Consider the following 21401-nt stretch of genomic DNA (forward strand, 5'->3'; position numbering starts at 1 on the left):
GAGTAGAGGCAGAGAAAGGAGATTTGACATGTTTCATAACCAGTAAGTGTTGACTCTGCCTTGTAATTGCTTGCCTCTAATCTGAATGTGAATCTTCTGATGATAGGCTTTCCACATCAGGGAGCAGGGTACTCTAGATATGATTCAAAAAATGAACACAAAGCCAGTGACCCTTTCAGGTCCTATTTTCCATGCATTAATTTGAGTCATATGACAGATTTCAAATTGTGAATTGGTGAGGATCATGTTAAGCGGAATGAGGTATTAGGAATAACTGTTGTTATTCATGCAGAAGGAGAAAGAACTGCTTTTGGAGGTTTTCAGTGTAGCAGGAAGATATCTCTCATGTTCTTTTTTTTTTTTGTGGGACCCTCGCTGGTGGCCGAGGATCGAACTGGCGCTGCAGAGGCTGCAGGCAGCCTTGCAACCCAGCGCTCAACTGCTGCGCCACCAGGGGAGGCCTTATCTCTCATGTTCTTAATGAATTCTATATCTAAATGTGTTCTCATATAACAGATTTCCTCACCTTACAACATTTTGTCTTTTATGTCTTATAATAGTTATTCTATTGAGAATCCTTGTGATATTTCTCATACATTTTTTAAATAACTGAAGTTGTTTATTTGTCTTTCAAATTGTGTTTATAATGACTTATTATTAGACATGCAATGCATGAAAAATTGAGGAATTTTAAGCAATAGGAAAACTGATAATAACAATAATTTTCATATGTTAGCCTTTACACACACACAAACATACACACACACACACATATATATAAATATACACACACACCAACATAAAATAAGATCAGAGTTCACATATAGCTCTAAAACCTTGATTTTTTAATTTTTTGTAATCATTGCTCAAGACATCAGAATTTCTTTGATATTATGAATGTCTGATTTAAAATTGGCCAAGATTTTTTAGTACAAATGATAGAACACAAATAGCCTCTGTCACCTGGAATGGGTTTATTAACATGAAACTTACTTAGAATGATCAGAAAACTAATCTTGGATACTACAGAGGCAAGGTCAAGAAAGCCAGAAAAACACCCAAGTAGATCTCTGAACATTCTAGTAGAAACTTCAGTTATATTGCCTGCCTTGGAGCCTCCCTAGTGGCGCAGCGGTTGTGCGCTGGGTTGCAAAGCTGCGCACAGCCTCTGTAACGCCGTTTTGATCCCCAGCATCCAGGCAAGTGTCCCACATAGCGCACAGACCTTTCCTGCCGCCCGCTGCTCCCCTCAGCAGTGTACTTCGGTCCTTCTGCCTGTTCTGCTCCGCACTCTGGCTCTGGTGAATTCTCTCACCCTCCTGCACTTCTGACTGTACCCAGTGCTTGTATAAATAAATAAATCTTTAAAGTAAATATTTATTTAATAAATAGATAAATAAATAAATAAGTATACTGCCTGCCTTGGCGTCTAGGAGAACCTGGACCTCACACTAATGTGTTTACTACAGCTATTCCCAAGAAATGATACACTTATTGCACTGTGCTTACCTGGATTTCTTTTGATGCTCTTGTGTTTTCCTTATTTTCAAGTGTCATAAAATTGTGCTCTGAGTGGCAGGCTATAAAACCTGCCACAAAATAAGTCTAAAAAGTACTGTTCTAAGTTTTACATTCCCTCTAGTATATCATGATAGAAAAATGGTTAGAGTTGGTGAACCAAATTGGAATGCCTGCCACATCTATATAATTTGTTCATATTATAATAATTTTATGAAACTGATAGTGTTTTACTGTTATAAACAATTGTAACAGCACTAAATATTTATCTAAGTACTTCTATATTACTTGTATCCCCAAAGGTAAAATTTTTCTGTCAAAAGACAAGTTTTTTAAAATTCTTGCCCTATTGCCTTGCAAATTTTTTTTTTATCTTAAAAGAAAAAAAGAAAAAAAACAATTGAGGCCCTCCCCTGGTGGCGCAGGCAGTTGAGCGCAGTGCTGTGAAGCTGACCTTAGCCTCTGCAGTGCCGATTTGGTCCCAGCTGGCCGGCAAGTGTCCCACATTGTGTGACAGACCTCTCCTGTCTTGCCCGCTGCTCCCCTCAGCAGTGTATTTCATCAGTCTGCCTATTCTGTTCCCCGCTCTGTCTCTGGTGAATCCTCTCACCCTCCCGTGAATCTGGCCTGTACCCCAGTTCTTATATAAATAAATAAATGAATCTTTAAAAAAACCCACAATTGATAGTTCCAACAAAATTAGTTAGTAACCTTTAATTTCTTACTCTCCAAATTCTATAGTTATTTAAATAACATTTTTTGACAATTTGGTAGAATAAACATCTCTTTATTCTAATTAGTACTTGTTTTTATTATAAGGCCTGTGAAAGTAAATCTTATAAATTTTCCCATTATTTAAAGAGTTTACACAAATTAAATATTGTGTTGATGAGTTAAGGACATTAACATAGCTTTTAATTAGTGTGGTATGCCATAAAACAGCTATTTCAGTAAAAGAGAGCATTACTTCAAACACATGCTTCACGAGTTTGAGTTCTTTTGCCTGACATATTCCCTATTTATATAACTATTTTACCATCAGTTTTGGATTAGGAAATAATTGTTATAAATGTTTGAAAAAGAAAATTATGTTTGATTCTGAATGGAGGTCTAGAACTTTCTGTAATTGTCAAATTCGTGAGATTCAGTGTATAACCCTCTGGATATAGAGGTTTCTATTTATCTCATTTGCTGATTCTTCATTCTGTCTATGATCATTGAACTTTCATAAATAAATAAAAAAGACCTTCACATGTTTAAAAAAATACCAAAGGGGCCTCCCCTGGTGGCGCAGCAGTTGAGCCCTGGGCTGTGAAGCTGCCTGAAGCCTCTGCAGTGCTGGTTTGATCCCCAGCCACCGGTGAGGGTCCCACATGGAGCGACAGACCTTTCCTGCCGCGCCCGCTGCTCCCCTCAGCAATGTATTTCTTTGTCAGTCTGCCTGTTCTGTTCCCCACTCTGGCTCTGGCGAATTCTCTCACCCACTTCTGACTGTACCCAGTGCTTGTATAAATAAATAAATAAATCTTAAAAAAAAAAACAATAAATAAAAAAAATACCAAAGTTTGTAGGGGAAAAAAATGTAACAGAATAATTCTATCACATATTCGAGTAAGCTAATCAAAAAAAAAAAAATATAGTACAATTCTCTTAATGTAGCAGCACTACTGAAGACATTTTTAATATTTGTATTGTTTTTTAAAGATTTATTTATTTTATGCATACAAGAACTGGGCTACAAGCCAGAGGTGTGGGGGGTGAGAGGATTCACCAGAGACAGAGTGGGGAACAGAACAGGCAGATCTACTGAAATATACTGCTTAGGGGAGCAGTGGATGATACAGGAGAGGTCTGCTGAGCCATGTGGGTAGCTCCCTGGCTGGGGATCTAAGTCATGCTGCAGTGGCTTCGGGTTGCTTCATAGTGCTGCGTCTAAACCTTGCACCACCAGCGAGGTCCTTAATATTTGTATTGTTGCTCACTTTTTGAAGATAACATAGGAATCTGTGTGTGTATTCCATTAAACATATACTATTGATAATTGAAGACTGGTAGTAAAATATAACTTGAAAACTGTAGGGGGACAAGTTATAACTATAGAATTGTGTGTGTGGGGGGGGTTCACTGTTTGCAGAAAGTGTGGAATAAGCAAATACAAAAACGTAAAATATGGCGTCTTACTACTTGGAAGTTTCTTAACTACTAGCATATTTTCAAAGCCACAGGCATCTGTCTAGAGGATTGTCTGCAAATGAACCTATAGATGGTAACTCTGCAGGACATAAAACTTTCTTCCTCATTTGTTGTACATGTTAGATAGCAAACTGTCAAAAACATCTGTATAGCAAGGACTGTAAAATACTTGTTCTCAGTGCTTTATTGTTTCAATTTTAGAGAACACCAATGAAAATCTCCAAGAACCCCACCATTAAGTTCATAAATAATATGACTTTATTCTCATGCCTATGCTCAAGAATGTAATTCTAGTTCACTTTTCTTGAAAGAATTAATTTGTGCTATGCATGTTTCAATCTGCCCAACTTGCGAACAAAAGTTTTTTTTTTTTTTTTTTTTCTGTGCCAAAGTATGTCAGATCATATTATAACCTGCTTTGGCTTTGATATCACTCTGCAAGGTTTATGATGCAGAAAGTAATTATCTGTTTAATGATAAAGTATCATTTAAAAAATAGTTGACATGCAAACATTACCCTCTGACACTTCACAGTTGTGAAGGAATGAAAAGAACACAAGTTCATTAGGAGCTTGTGGTTCTATTTTCAGCTTACTTCTGGAATGGCTATGCATATTATGAAACTAGGTGCAATTGTGTCTACAAAAGCTGTGTGAAAACAAGATGAGATATATGTAAAAAGTAGACACTGGTGTTTGGGGGAGATATTTGGTAATATTTTTGGTTTTTCTTCTTCCATGTTTCTCACCTTAGCCCCCTATCTATTCCATTCTAATTTTCACCTTTCATGATAGAACCTCAGACTTCACTCTATCCTTACAATTAGTAAATAGGAAATTAAGGCAATGGAAATATTTTACTAAATTTCCCATTATATTTATATATTTGAATATATAACCTTTCTCTGTCATAGAACATAACATCATACTCAACAAATTTGAAAGGTTTTCTTCCTAAACTTAGGAGCAAGACAGGAGTGCCCATTCTCACCACTACCATTCAGCATAGTACAGGCAGACCTATCCAGAACCAGTAAACAAGGAAAAAAAAAAGACGTAGAGCAGAGAGGAAGAAGTAAAACAAACTATGTTTGCAGATTATATGATCAGAGTTAAGAAAATGTTAAGTATTCCACCAAAACAATTTTGATTAACATGTAATTTAAGTAAAGTTTCACAAGACAAAATGAACATACAAATATAGATTGTATTTCTTACACTGACCACAAACCATCTGAAAACAAAATAAAGAAATCAATCTAATTAACAACTGCTTCAAAAGTAATAAAATGCTTTGGAATGTATTTAGTGAAGTAGGTGAAAAATCTGTACACTATTTTTTTTTAAAGATTTATTTATTTATTTATTTAATTATTTATTTAATTATTTATTTATTTATACAAGCACTGGGCACAGTCAGAAGCATGGGAGGGTAAGAGAATTCACCAGAGCCAGAGCAGGGAGCACAATAGGCAGACTGATGAAATACACTGCTGAGGGGAGCAGCAGGTGTGGCAGGAGAGGTCTGTGTGCCATGTGGGACTCTTGCCAGCTGGCCAGGGATTGAACTGGTGCTGCAAAGGCTGCAGGCAGCTTCACAGCCCAGCACTCAACCACTCTGCCACTGGGGAGGCCCTGTACACTAAAATTTATAAGACATTATTGTAGTGAGAGAGATCTTAAATGCAGTTTCCACAAATACACAGATGAGAATTATATGCAAACATGGAAATATTCAGTAACCTTATTTTTGGTAATAACTTCACAATATATGCATGTATCTAATTATCTCATTGAATCCTTTAAACTTACACATTATATGTTCATATCTCAATAAGTAAGTTCTTAATTTTGTTCTTATAAATAAATCAACAGTTTGGTTTTTTTTTTGACAATTTTGGTACTTATAATTAGTTATTAGCAAAACATTTGATTTAAATAGGCAGACTATAAACAAAACCTTATCAAGAATCTCTGAAGTATACGATTTTCAGACAGTGATGTCTGATGCTGTAGCTTTTATGTTTTGAACTTGTTGACTATCTTAGTAAAAATCATGATAGAGAAATTCCTTAGAGTTGTCTCATCAAGAATAAACAGAAAATAAAATAACAAATTAGTATTCAGAAACATTAATGTTCTCTTTAACTATTTTATGTAAAGTGTATCTTGAATAATTTTGCCATGACACAAACCTGAAAAATTTTCCATCTCTTTTACATTTCAACCATAAAATATAAACAAAAATATTATAACATGGTAAAATAAGGTAACACCAAGAAAATGATTATCTAGGAAGATTGGAGATTCAAGGAAAGCAAATCTTGCAAAGAGCATTTAAAAGGAGATCACAATCTATGTCCTCAAAACAGGGTTTTCATTTTAATTTCAGTTGTAAAAATCTCTCATAGTTTTTGAAATTTTGAGAGTCATTTTACATGATTCAGCCATCCCAATATATTCTTAGCAATCTGTGGCCATATAATTAAATGTATTGAGTGATTATTCCAAGCCAATGTGGCAAAAAATACTTCAAAAATGCTAAATTATCCCAAGCCTATTTTGATCTGCTAATAAATTATAACATTCCTTTGACTGTTGAAAAATCTAAGAAACTGCTACTTCAATAATTAAAAATATGTAAACACTGTGCTCTTAAAATGTAGATTTATACAAATTTTAATATATTACAAATTAATATTTGGCTAAAGTAGAATTTAACCTAATAATAACTCATAAAGTACTTCTATATTTTAGAAACTATTCTGTAAAACAACTTCTGTTTTACAGAAAGGCAATTGCACTACAGAGAATTTAAACAACTTTCATAGATCCTAAAAATGTGGCTAGTTTGTTATCCTAAACAGTTTCTCTCCTGAGATCATGCCCATAACCACAGGACCATACTGCTTCTCCTGATGTCAATAGTGACATTACATTTTGGGCCAAGAATTACACAGATGTAATCATAGTTGCTTGTTGGGAGTTTAGCCAAGTAAGGAAAACCTATCATAATCAATGGATGAAAACAAACAAACAAACAAACAAACAACTTCTAATTCACACACTATGAATTATATTTAAGAAATTTATGTTTAAATACAAAAACTAATAAAGTTTGGACATGAAAAAGACAGGTAATCTAACTGATAACCCCTCGTTTCTCATTTATTCAATTTGATGAGAAAGTGTCCGTTTCACTGAAATGATGCATACTATCAATAGATGAGGTCAGGTATCAACTGGGGGGCACAAATAGAATTCAGATTTGGGGTGCTACATTTAAAGCTCCTTATAAGTAGGAAGTGCTGATGTTGTCTGTGTGGTAGAACCCAGAATCAAAGCACAGGTCTAGGCAGGGAATACAATATACAAGTCATTAACACACTGATGGTAATTGACATGTAACCATATGAAAAAAAATAAATTTGAATTGTTTAAAAAAAACACATTGCTTGACCTTACAAAGAAGTTTAAGAATAGGTTAAGGTATCCCTGGCTTTTCCTAGTAAGGAATGAGTGTATTTTGGACACTTATGAATTATTGACTTTGTGTCAACAGTCAGTAAAATGCATTTAAGTTCAGACTACAATAACAGCATATCATAGGTTTGATACCCTTAAAATCATTCATTTGCAGAAAGAAATCACATTGTTCTTTCAGGTATTTGTATTCATATCCTGTACTTTACAAATTGGATATGAGATTCAGGTAGGGGCCTGAGAAGTTAGAAATTTGAGGCATGAAAAACAATGAGTTTATGATTGAACCAGGACAGTCAAGGGTGAAATTAAATAGATTAAGGAAGTCCACTTCCAAGTTTCAGCCATCATCAGCTAACCTGTCTCTCCTGTGGCAGACAGATTATCCATACACCATAGAGTACAGGATCAGCCAGGCCCCAAATTGCTTTCGAGTCTTTGCTTTGATCTGCATTTGGATATTTTGCATATGCAATGCATCCTTGGCATTTACATCGAAAATTACCTTTTTCAAAACAATTATGAATATAATCATGGTTTTAAAATACTTTTGAGCATTTCAAAATGAATTACAATTTTTTGAAAAATCATCACTCCCAAACAACATTAGGTTACTGAGAATATTAATAGATTAGTTTTATGTGTCTAAGTAATCTGTCTTGATAAAAGTTATGAAACTTCATTTTTTTTAAATTTCTTTTTTGATTTGGTTAAAATTAAATACAGTATTTGCTAGATATGAAGATATCTTAATGGGATGATTTGGAACATACTGGAAGAATAAAACTTGGCGGTATGGGGTCAGTATCCTTAAAAAGAATCAGATAAGCTTTTTTCATTCGTGCCCATAGTGGGCCTCTTGTCACTGAGATATTGGAACCAGAAGTCAACCAATTTTCTGTGAGTCTCAGGACCTTTATTGCCATCACTTAAAGAATGCAGATTGTTTTGAAATGAGAGCTATGAAAGCCTTGGAGACTGAGAAGTTTTTGTCCTCATCTGAGTCTTTGGCCCTTCTCTGACTGATGAAGAAGTTATGACTCTACTCTTTTACCCTTTTCCTAATGGAAGAAGCAATCACTACTCCTCCCACTATTAGAACCTACAAGAATATATTGTAGGGATTGTTACCTAGGTGCAATACTATCAAAGAACATCTTCTTTCTTTTTTTTTTTTCAAGATTTATTTATTTATGAATACAAGAGCTGGGCTACAGGCCAGAGGCACAGGGGGTGAGAGGATTCACTAGAGACAGAGTGGGGGACAGAACAGGAAGATTGAACAAAGTGCATGCTGAGGGGAGCAGCAGGCGAGTCTGCTGCGCCATGTGGGTTGCTCTGTGGCTGGCTGGGAATCGAACTTGCGCTGCAGTGGCTGCAGATAGCTTCATAGGTTGCCTCTTTTTTTTTTTTTTTTTTAATTTTCTAGAGGCATGTCTTATTTATTTATTTATTTATTGTTTGTTTGTTTGATACATGCACTGGGTACAGTCAGAAGCGTGGGAGGGTGAGAGAATTCACCAGAGCCAGAGCGGGGAGCAGAGCAGGCAGAAGGACCGAAGTACACTGCTGCAGGAGAGGTCTGCGCGCCATGTGGGACCCTCCTCTGGTGGCCGGGGAGCAGCCGGGGATCGAACCGGCTGCAGAGGCTGCAGGCAGCTTCGCAACCCAGCGCTCAACCGCTGCGCCACCGGGGAGGCCCCATAGGTTGCCTCTTAACACTTGCAACACCAAGGAGTCCCCAAAGAACATCTTCGTTCTATTTAAAAATCCTATCTTTACTCCTTCTTGTTTATCATTTGAAGCATCACCCTCTCTCTCCTTGAGAAAGCAGGTCCACAACACAGAGTAAATATCATTGGTATATTCCATTATTCTTTAGTATTTGCTGTTATTAAATTCTCCATACATACATTCATGTATTATTATTTTTAAAATTTTCCTCCTAATAATCTGCATGACTTTTATTTCTTAGTCCAGCTACCCTTAAAAGAACCCAGATAGGGTGAGGGAAGTTTCCCTGCTCCCTAAGTGTGTAAGTCATCAAATTAGTCCAGCTGTGAGTAAATGTGACTGAGCTTCTACTCTCAGAATGGTGAGGGCACAGTGAGAATAGAGACTTCTGAGGAACTCTCAGGCAGGGATGTTCAACGGACGATTACAGCTGGGTTGACCATATTTCAGAAAAATCCAACATATTTCCCTGACAAATTCCAGAATGGTTTGCAAATACTAAGATAAGTATAACACAGACTTGATCTGAAATAGTTCTTATAAGAAGCATACACTATTTTTTTTTTTTTCCAGTGAGGTAACTCATTCAATGGACTATAGTGTTTATTGCAAGATGTCAAAGAGGCATTTAATTTAACACTAACAACAAAGCGTTTTGATAAATTCTTGAAAGAGAAATAGAAGTTAACCAGAGGAAGAAGAAGCATATGGGCATTTTAGCATATGATATAGCAAACATTATTTTGATTTGTTAAGGGTAAAGAAAAATGACAAATGAAAGGGTAAGAGAGTTAGGTGGTATTAGGCTACAGAGAGTTATATTTGATTTAACTTTATAAAAAAGTTATCCATAAATTTGATAGTAACCAACTTGGGAAAAGTATTGAAATATTTAATATGTATGCTCAAATGTCCTCTTCTTTTTCCTTCCTCCTTAATACCCGACCATAAAAAAATAGTTATCGATTAAATATCTATTCCTTTACTAATATTCAAACAAAAATATATGGCAGTTTTTCTTGCGCTCTGCATCTCTTTAGCCATGATAGTATACATGCATATGTATACCTGTATATATCCATCTATCTATGTAGGGAAGAGAGAGAGAGAGAAATGTCTGGTAATCGAAGAATTGATTCTTGTACGACCTGATTCGGTTTTCTTAGGTTTTCTTTATTGTCTCCTTCACAAATTGCCTCTGCCCTTTTCTTATCCTGTTTCCACTCCCTATGTTGTCTTTTTTTTCTTTTAATATTTGTGTTGATTGTGAATTTATTAAAGAATTGGCTGTGTGTGTACCACATTGTATACACCTGTGTGGTTGTCTTCTTATATCTTATCTTCAACCCTCTACACCCAAGTTCCTTGAAGAAATGGAGTGTTAATTTCCCCCCATGCTTAATGCACAGCAATTTATTCAGAATTTTGTCATACTAAATGAATAATTTTGGATGTATAAAGGAAGAAAATACTAGATGAACAAAATATTAGGTGAAAAATATATTATGACCTGTGGTATGGGCATTTTCATAGAATAGGTGAAATATCTAGTTCTCCTAAGAGAAGCAGAGATTTTCCAGGCAAAGAGAGAAATGAATCTATATTAAGAAAAAAAAAGTTGCATGAAAATACAATTAAGGAAATTTAAGGAATCGGATGTGACTGAAGAACATTGAGCTTTCTTATAAGTTAAAAATGTTAAGACTATATCATGAAAAAATTTACGTAGTATCCAGTTTTTTTTTTTTTTTTTTTTTTTTTTAACTCCAAAGAAACATGTAAGTGTTTTGTGTGGAGAAGTACCATTTGAATATGTGCATGAAAATAATTCTTGTTTAATGAATAGGATGACAATGAAGTTTCTGGCAGATAAGTAAGGAAATCATAAGTATAGGGGTGCAAATAGTGAGGGACTGTGCTCTGTCAAAGGTCAGAGTAATGAGCATGAGTTATTATAAATCTAAAAATGTGACTTGAAACTGAATATTGTCAACGATGAAGAGAGCATAATTGTAGAGCTCTGAAATTTTAAGTTTCATTTGAGAATGTATATACTTTATAATAGACAATAATTCTTGTCAAAGGCAGGCGAAACTTTCATGTTTTAATCACCATGGATATAATAGCTCACAATACTATTTATATGTTCATTATCATGATACTTGGCAGGATATTAGCAGTGTTTGAAATAATGAATTAGTCATCACTACTGATTGACAGGCACTGTTTTTAAGGATTTCTTCAACATAGAATAATGGACTGTTCATTAATAATTTGTATTTACCTTTCCATAGGAAACATGAATGTGGTTTATGTTATTTTCAAATCTATCAATGATAACTTTGAAGATGTTAATGACATTTATCATTATCAAATTCACGTGTTAATATTAGATTAGAAGACCTGGTATAATGATTTATATAGTTCCTTTCCATAAATCATTGTGATATAACTATTAATGTATAATGTTATTCTTATCTTTAAATCCTCACTAAATATATACATATATTCTTTCTTCCTTTCTTTCTTTCATTTTTTCTGATCTGCTTCCATTGATGACTCTATACTTTGACTCCAGACTGGCAATATGAGGGTAAGATGACAAAAATAAATCCCAAACAACCTCATGAGCATTGCTTGTCTGTCTTTGTTTCATTCTCTTTAAAACATTATTAAAATTCTATTCACTCTCTTTAATTAGACCCTTTATCACAATTAAAGTCCAATTATGTTTGTTTCTGTTATGTAGCTTTAATTACAATTTATCCTTGTTAATCATTCCTTTATGTTATTTCTTTGAGTTAAATTACCATCCCATTATCTCTACCCTGAAGGTCTTCTGCTTTCCAGTGGTCTCTACTGGTGATTCTTCAGTAAGATTTCAATAGATTTGTGGTATACAAAGTGACTCTGTTATGATGTGGTGAGGAATTTATGTGGTTCTTAAGAATTTTTTTTAAATAAAAATAAATGTTAAAATAATCCTGAACATTAATTTAATTGGATGATTTTTCATTTTTCTACATCTGCCTAATGAGTTTGATCTAAGTATGTGTGTCTCTGCAGCTGCTACTTCTTACCTTTGGTTGTTTTCATTTTTCAGATTGCAAACTAGCTAGGGGAGGACCACCAGCTACCATAGTTGCTATTGATGAAGAAAGTCGGAATGGTGAGTCAGTTTTATAATTTACAAATTACTCTTCTAAGAGGAGTTTCTTCTAATTTCTATCCTAGATTTGTGACATGTGGACATACTACATGAAAGCTTAGATACAAATTAAAAAATAGTTCCCTTTTTGTGTCTTCCATGTGTGGATTTAAATTACACCATTGCCTAGAATGCTTTACTTGGATTTCATTATGAAAGGTCTTTTCCATTACAAAAAAAAAAAAAATTTGGTCTTGGGCCTCCCTGGTGGCGCAGCGGTTGAGCGCTGGGTTGCGAAGCTGCCCGCAGCCTCTGCAGCGCCAGTTCCATCCGGGCAGCCGGGCTAGAGTCCCACATGGCGCTCGGACCTCTCCTGCGGCCCGCTGCTCCCTTCAGCAGAGTACTTCGGTCCTTCTGCCTGTTCTGCTCCCCGCTCTGGCTCTGGTGAATTATCTCACCCTCCCGCGCTTCTGACTGTAGCCAGTACTTGTATAAATAAATAAATAAATCTTAAAAAAAAAAAAAAATTGGTCTTGATTGTGAAGAATTATGTGATTCAGGAGCAGTCCAAGAATGCATTCAGATATGGTCTGAAATTTCTCTTTTCTAATATGTAGAGAACAGTATCATACATATACTCATCTTATCATCTAACTGAAACACATTACATTCCTTTAAAAAAAAAAAAGTGGAGCACATAATTAGCCTTACACTGCTAAATTAGAGTGGCTTGGATCTGAAAAGGATTAAGATTCATAGCCTAGTAGACATGGTAATTTCAGAATAGTTAATGGGGAAGCTTTGGGCTTGTGCAGAGAGAACCTGATCAAAGATCTGAGCAGAATCTGAATTCTCACTCAGGTTGCATGCAATAATTAATAAATAATAGCTAATTCATGTCAAGTTCTTCAAAAGATAATTTTATGTATCAAAACACAAATAATTAAAATTATTTTTTTCTTCAGCTATAACCTCCTACTCTCTAAACTGTAATGTGTGAATAATTAAAGTTTCTATTCTCTGAAAACACAGTTAAATAATAATCTCTTAAGACTTGGTTTCTATTTTAAACTATTCTAAGTGTTAGAATGTGCTAATTCTGGAGAGAACCTTTCACTGGATTTGTTTAATTTGCACTTTCTGTCTATTCTAAATAGTTTTCCATATTTATTTTTTAAAGAGAAATTATATCAAGTGGTTTGATAGAGAATGATGGTTTTTTTTCTGTAATTCACTCTCCATATATTTTGAATTCTATAATATATAATACCTACATTGATTCACTTAATCACAGATTCTTTGATATGCATTAGAAATACTCATTTTACTCCTTTGAAAAGTTGTAATAAACATTTATCTTGTATATATTTAGGAAATCAATCTAAAATACCCGTGACATTGCTAGCCTCTGTTTAAAGAAATGTGATCTTATATACTAATACTAGCAACACTCAGACAATCACAAAAAGTTGAGTATTTAGTAATCCTGCATCTTGTGTTATCAGAGAGGAGAAAATCTTATATTATAAATACAATCACCCCAAAAATCTGTCTCATATGTACAATTATGGTTATCTGTTTTTCTATGAACAAATCTATATTTTATAAATGTTCTATAATGAAAGCAGTTTGTCTTTTTAGACAAAGGGTGATGGTGGGGAGACCATGACAGAAGACCAAGTTATTATCATTTTGTTCACAAATTCCTTTGAATATAAATTGAGCTAAACTAAACCATTTAGTTTTACTAAATCATTTTGTTTTAACTTATGACTCTATATAGAGCTCATTTTGCCAACCAGATAATTATAACCACAGTAATAATAGTATTTTATCCTCTTATCCCCCCCCCTTACTGATTAGATTCCTTTTTTCAAGGAGCTAAGGGACTCTACATAGATGTTGCCATAGCAATGTTGTATGGTGGCATGTGGTGAAAGTTCAATATTTCTGTTTTAGAAGAATGTGACATGATACAGTATAATAATGTTGTGCTCTTTAATTGGCATATTTTATAAAAACTGTCAGCTACTCAGAATGCTGCCAAAGTTATTTGAGTATTATCACAAGGAGTATAAATATCAATCTAGAGACTAAATTTTTCACATCTTTCTTTTACATTAAAATTCTAAAAATATGGTAATCAAATGAAACTCTGCCAGATATTATAATGTAGTGTGTAATCATCCTTGTCAAAATGTCTAAAGAAAACAATCCATAAAAATGTTGTTCATATTTCTTCAGGCAATCCAAAAATCTTCCCAATAATGAAACTCATTTTAATTCTGCTTTTAAATTCAGTTAATTTCTCTTTTCCCAAATATTTTAATTGGTGGTAATACATATGGGTATACTATTTTACTAGAATAATAAGCTCTAATTTAATAAAATATTCTGGGCCTTCTTAAATGTAAGGTATAGCAAGTCCTTTAATAAGATAAACTATTGTGTGTCAACTTATCTTTGGTTGACTTCATTGATACCTACTGCTAAACAATCTCTAATGCTAAAGGCATACTCTACTAAGAATAGCTTTTATTTTTTTTTCAGATTTTATTTTATTTTATTTTTTAAAATAAATTTTATTTTTATATTCCCCATACAATTGCAACCCCCTTATTTTGACCCCAATCCCTCCCCTCCCCACCCCCCACCCCCCATAGAGTGTCTCTGGCTCATAGTTGTTTGCTGATTTTGATTTTCACTTTCTTATAGTTATTCATTTTCCTGGTCCCTTATTTAAGTTTTCTAGATTCCTGCTATGAGTGAGATCATCCAGTATTTTTCTTTTTCTTTCTGGCTTATTTCGCTGAGCATGATCCCTTCCAGCGCCATCCATGTTGCTGCAAATTGCATGTGTTTATCTTTTTTGAATGCTGAGTAATATTCCATGGTGTATATGTACCACATCTTCTTGATCCAGTCATCTATTTTGGGCATTTGAGTTGTTTCCATAGCTTAGCTATTGTAAACAGTGCTGCTATAAACATAGGGGTGCAGGTGCTCTTTGGAATTGATGTTTCTGTGTCCTTTGGGTAAATACCTAGAACAGCTTTTAAATAGCTCAGATTGGGCCTTCCTGGTCGCGCAGCGGTTGAGTGCTGGGTTGTGAAGCTGTGCCGGTTTGATCCCCGGCCTCTGGGCGAGGGTCACACATGGCGCGCAGACCTCTCCTGCTTCCTGCTACTTCTCTCAGCAGTGTGTTCTGTCAGTCTGCTTGCTCTGCTCCCCTCTCTGGCTCTGGTGAATCTCTCACCCTCCCACGCTTCTGACTGTACCCAGTGCTTATATAAACAAACAAACAAACAAATAAATAATAAATATTAAAAAAAAAGAATTTTCACTTAAATAAATAGCTCAGATTTGTTTTTAAAATTTTTACTTAATATTCTTATGTATGTACATTTATAGAATATCCATATTTGTCACATGTATGCATCTTGCCAGAGTTTTATACTTTTTGAGATGGAAATATTTCCTATTTTTGAGAATGCATACTAAATGCATTGGCACTGTATATGTCTGAATAATTGAAAAATTAGCAGGTAGTGATTCATAAACTTCCATCTCACTATGGATCCTATTGGATTCTTCTTTTTCTTGGCTATTATCCTTAGGAGCACATTGATAAGAGTCATTATATCACCCTCAGTCTGATCCAGGGGTTCATTTTTATCACAACTACCAGAAAATTAAAACTGTTTTTAAGAACACAGAGGCCACATGAGGAGACACACTGGCTTCTGACCTTCAGAGAGCTCTTAAGCTACTCTGAACAACATGTTTAATGTGCAAGCATATTTTTAGGTTAGAAGGTATGCAGAGGAATAGACATAACATATCTTGTACAATAACATGAAAATGTCTAAAATTTATTTCTGGAAAACTCATGTCCACATAACTTGCATATGTGCATAGCAGCTTTACTCATAATTGCCAAACTCTGGAAGCACCAAAGTGTCCTGCAGTAACCAAATGGATAAATAAACTGTGGTACATCTAAACAATAGAATATTATTCAATGCTCAAAAGAAAAGAATCATGGAGCAATGATAAAGATATATAGGAATCTGAAATGCTTATTAAGTGAAAGAAGTCAATCTGAAAGACTCATGCTGTATAATCTCACCTAGAGGACATTCTGGAAAAGGCAAAGATATGAAAACAATAGAAAGATCAGTACTTGCTAAGAGTGGAGGAGGTGGTGAACAGGCAAAACATAGAGGATTGTTAGGGCAATAAAATTTCTCTGTATGATATTACAATGAACAATACATTTTATGATATATTTGCTCTCACCCATAGAATGAACAACATGAAAGGTGAACCTTAAAGTAAATTATAGACACTTGGTGATTATGATATGCCAATGTAGGTTCATTTTTTTAGAAGATTTATTTGTTTATGCATACAAGAGCTGGGGCACAGGCCAGGGATGCAGGGGTGAGAGGATCCACCAGAGATAGAGTATGGAGCAGAGAAGGCTGAAACACACTGCTGAGGGGAGCAGCAGGCGAGCCAGGCGAGACAGGAGAGGTCTGCAGTGCCATATGGGTTTCTCCCTGGCCGGCCGGGGATCGAACTCGTGCTGCAGTGGTTGCACTCATGCTGCAGTGGTTGCGGATTGCTTCATAGTGCAGTACTTAACCCCTTTTTGCCACTAGGGAGGCCCTTTAGGTTCATTCTTAGTTAAAAAAAAAAAAGGTAATAATTCTGGTGAGTGATGAGTGATGTTGATGTAACTAGGGGCTGATGGCATATGGGAAATCTCAATATCCCAATATTTCCCTTTCAATCTTATTTTAAACCTAGAAGATTTAAGAAATAGTGTTAAAACCCTTTGGAAATATGTCTATCTTCACTGAACTCAAGAGTTGCTTATATCATTGCATCTTTACTAGAAAGAGATCCAGGAGCAGTTACGCTGGATCTATTTAAAGTCTGCTGCTGAGTGTCAGCCAAATCAAAGCGTTGGTTGTTTAACAATTATGAAAGGCATACAAACAGATTTTTGAGCTGCTAGTTTAGTCTAATTCTCAGAAACTGGATAAATACAGTGTTGAGTCAAAGGGACAAGGGTATGATTTAAACTCATAGTTAGATTATACAAAAATGAACAGATTCCGAGGTGAAAGGGTGTCACTACCTATGAGAGAGAACCAAAGTCCATACTAAAGCTCTTCATTGATTTAAAATAAAAAAAAAAAAATGATCATGAGTGCTCAGCAAATTTGAGAAATAAATGATGCTGCTGAGTGTCTCTATATGGAAAAGCAACTGCCAAGAATGGTTGTCAAAGCTGATTTAATGAAAATATTTTCCATTCATTATCAGAGAGCATCCTGAAGCCAGCGTGTGAACCAGGTTGAAGATTACAATCCCACACTTGCATCCAGGAATGTATAAAAGTATAACAAAGAATACTTCATTCACTCATTCACTCCTTCCCTGGAGTTTCTCTAGGCAAGGCATGCAACTAAGAAGGGAATGGATGTCAATGTTGGTTCTTCATTTAAAGCAATTATGGTATTGGAGACATTTAGAAATTGTTCTCTAGCATCCAAAATCACTAGGTTGGAAGAATAGGACATTAAAATTTGCTGTTGATGTTTTTCTTGCCTTATATGTGCCAATGACATATCCCTTAAACTTACAGAAAAGAGTTAGCCAAACACTGCTTGCTAAACCTCCGATGGGTCCTAAATGGTGTTCTTGGCCTCATGGACAGAACAATGTTAAATAAATAACTTATCTTTATGGAAATTCCAAATGTAATGTAAAACATCCATTTACATTCAAGTGTTTAGAATCCTCCCCTTTCTGCCTACTTCTGTTTTGTTTTTTTTTGTGTTTTGTGTTTTGTTTTTTTGCATAGAACTGGCATGTAGGCCAGAGGTACAGGGAGTGAGAGGATTCCCCAGAGATAGAATGGGGAGCAGAACAGGCTGTTCTACTGAAACACACTTCTGAAGGGAGCAGCTGGCAAGGCAGGAGCGGTCTGCTGGATCATGTGGGTTAGCTCCCCGGCTGGGGATCAAACTCAGTCTATGGTGATGATAGCACTGAGTCTAAACCCCTGGCCACCAAGGAGGCCCTACCTATTTATTTTCATTCTCCTTTTTTAGCTCTAAAGAGAGCAAATTCTAAATTGATAGATAGTTTACCAAGAATAGTCAGAGTAGAAGAAGCATAGAGTATAAAATAGCTCAAATTAGAAGATGCCTAGAAGCCCAGATATGAAACTGCACAAGATATTTCGAAGAGAAAGAACTGAGGAACAATATGGCAAGTTCAGGCATCCTGCATGAGTGTTCTAATGGAGTAAAGGATCTCCCGAGAAGCTGAGAATACTAGGAATATATAAAATGTTTTCTTCATAGCTGTTATAGACAGAGTCATTGGCTCATGTAAATCTTTGAGAGAAATGTTATTAAAGATTAAAATTCTTATCTGGGTCTGGCCATGAGCCATGATTCTTTAAAACTGCAAAAAATAGGACATAGATTTAACTAGGATGACCCTAGATTTAATTTAATATTAATCCTCTTTCCCTTTCTCCCTCTCCCCACTCCTTCCATACCTCCCTCTCTCCTCCTCTTCTTTCTCCCACTCTCTCTGTCATAAGTGGCCATTTGGTTGTTTCTAATAGGAATATAATAGAATTTATTCTACATAATTTACATATTTACTAAAATAAGAATTATAAATACTTTCTTAGATATTCAGGTTTTGAAAAATTATATAGAGCTTTACTCACAGAAACAAAAGGTAGTGGGAGGATCTGGTACATATGCCATAGGGAGGGATACTTCTAAGTGTTTGGTTTCAAAGAATTGCTTTCTGTAGATACCTTCGTTTCTACACCCTTGTCTTAATGATATAGCAGGCAGTGTTTGCCCCTTTCTTTGATAATTTTTGCTATCAATTCCCAGAATCATATGCCTGAAATGTGTGGAAGAAAGGAAACATTTAAAGCAAATCACGGGAAATATGTTTTTATGTAGAAAACTATACACATTGGAAATCAACTCTTAACAACTATTGAAATTCTATAATGATTAAGGTAAATTAATGAATGATTGTTAAAGTTTACAAAATATTAAAATAAGACTAATATTTTATAATTTTATGAAGGTAACATTAGTTTACAACACTGTATATGATTCAGGAATACAGGATCCTACCTCTTAAGGTCCATGCTACCACACCACACCCACGACTAAGGCAAGACTAGTATTTTGTGTGGAGTTATTTAAGATCATCACATGTCGGGCCTCCCCTGGTGGCGCAGTGGTTGAGTGCTGGGCGGTGAGGCTGCCGGCAGTCTCTGCAGCGCTGGTTCGTTCCCTAGCCACCGGCGAGGGTCCCACAGAAAAAAAAAAAAAAAAAGATCATCACATGTCAAGCAAATAATCTTTAGCTCATCAGGCACTTTTGTTTCTCTAGAAGAAGAGGAAATAATATTTTTATTTCATTCTGTAATTTTATAACATCCTCCCTTGACTCTTAATTGTCAAAACATTTTAATAAGACATTAATAGTCCTCCTAGATTATTTGTGAATATTGTGTAGTGCAAAAATGATGATTGCAAACATCTTTATCATTCCATAGCTTTCTTTTACCAGATCACCAAATCGTTCTAAGTTATTTCCAGAGAGAGGTGTGCACACTGATAAGAAATACATTTGCCATTATTAGATAGACCTTAGTTGATGTTAAAAAAAAAAAAAGATCATTATTAGCAAACTCTCACATAGTTTGACCTTACTATTGTGACTGTAAGACAACAGTCACAATAGAAAGCAATTCGGCTCTGTTTATTAGTGGTGAAGTTACATATGCAGTGGTGCATTCTGTTTCTTTTCATTTGTGCCAAAGAATATTTTCTAAAAGGTTAACAGTTGCAAATCTTCTAAATATATAACTGTGGAATGATGAGTAATTAGAAATGTTTCTCAGCATTAATGGGGTAGGTTGTTACTTATCTAATGAAGTTATAGAAATTTTTATTGCTATTTAATATATTTTAAAATATATTCCATACATTTTAATCCAATTATGATTTAAATTTACTAATTTGCTGACATGATAGCCAGAATACAGTGAAATTTATGAAATTAATGCAGTGATCTTAAAGCAAGGCAGAGGAGGAATATGGAAAACAAATGTGACAAACATAAGCAAGTAAAGGCAACTTATAGCAACAAAAACAGTTGATTAAAAGTTAATGACCTTTGTAGACTGAATTTCAGAATGTAAATTGTATTGATCATGAAGAAAAGATAGCTGCATAAGGTAACTCCTTATGGTTTCTACGGAAATGAACAAAATTTTCAAGATGAACAAAATCTATTCTAACTATATTTTTCTTTTGTTTAAATTCTTCATTTTAATCTTATGTCTAATAGTAATGAACCTGAATTATAAAACTGTCACACACACACACACACACACACACACTCACACTCTCAAATGATGATGTAATAATGAACCATTTCTCTGTAAGTTTCTACATTATAAGTGATTCAGCAAATGACTGCAGTTGAATCACTTAGGTATTGACTTAAATTGCATAGATTGTTGAGCATGGGACTTGGGCTGTGTTGGGTAATAGAAAAGGGCCTGTAAAGTACAAAGAGGGAAGGTCGATTAGTTCTATCTACTGGTTGCCATGTCCAACAGAGCCTTCAATTTTTTTATTTAGACGTGTAGGAATTTCTATATGTTTAAGAATATATAGAAATTAAGAATATAAAATTCAAATTCTAATTTGAATTTGAATTTATTTTAAACACACACTAAACAAAAAGCATTATTTCATATATAGATTGTATAATTTTTAAATAGTTTATATGGTTGTATTAGCAAAATTATAGATGTTAGATATTTTAAAAAATATTCCATTATTTTTTATCAAAGTATACTTGACATAATATATTATTTTCTGGTGTACAACATGATTCTATGTTGTTTATTTAACATGTGTCACCATACATATTTTTTTTCTGATGTTATAAAACTTTGTCTACTTTTTTAATATCTTTCAAATATGAAATACAGCAATAGTAACTGTAGCGACCATGTGTATATTCTATTGCATTACCCCATCAACTTATTTATTTCATAATTCTGAATTTATACCTTTTGATGCCCTTCATCCATTTAACCTACCAACCCAGTTTAGATTGCATACTTTTTGGGATTAGTTGTGAAGTGAATCCCTGGTGGAAATTATTTAGGAACCTGTGTTTGGAGGAAGCACCAAAATTCAACTACTAGTTGTAGAAATAAGATTCTGGGACTTGTCTTATTTCAGAACCTTCCT

The 21401-nt window shown here is 34.7% G+C and overlaps 1 protein-coding gene across 5 annotated transcripts in view; it reads left to right on the forward strand.

Annotated features, from left to right (window-relative positions):
* Positions 1 to 21401, forward strand: part of PCDH15 (protocadherin related 15) — a 1524279-nt gene that overhangs the window by 949270 nt on the left and 553608 nt on the right. For all 5 annotated transcript variants that reach the window (XM_054690675.1, XM_054690674.1, XM_054690669.1 and 2 more), the window contains one exon: positions 12031 to 12096. In XM_054690675.1, the coding sequence (XP_054546650.1) occupies positions 12031 to 12096 (66 nt within the window). The remainder of the gene's footprint in view (positions 1 to 12030; positions 12097 to 21401) is intronic.

The sequence above is a fragment of the Talpa occidentalis genome, unplaced genomic scaffold, assembly GCF_014898055.3.
Source record: "Talpa occidentalis isolate TD23 unplaced genomic scaffold, MPIMG_talOcc4v2.1 talOcc4.8, whole genome shotgun sequence".
In the NCBI taxonomy this organism is placed as follows: domain Eukaryota; kingdom Metazoa; phylum Chordata; class Mammalia; order Eulipotyphla; family Talpidae; genus Talpa; species Talpa occidentalis.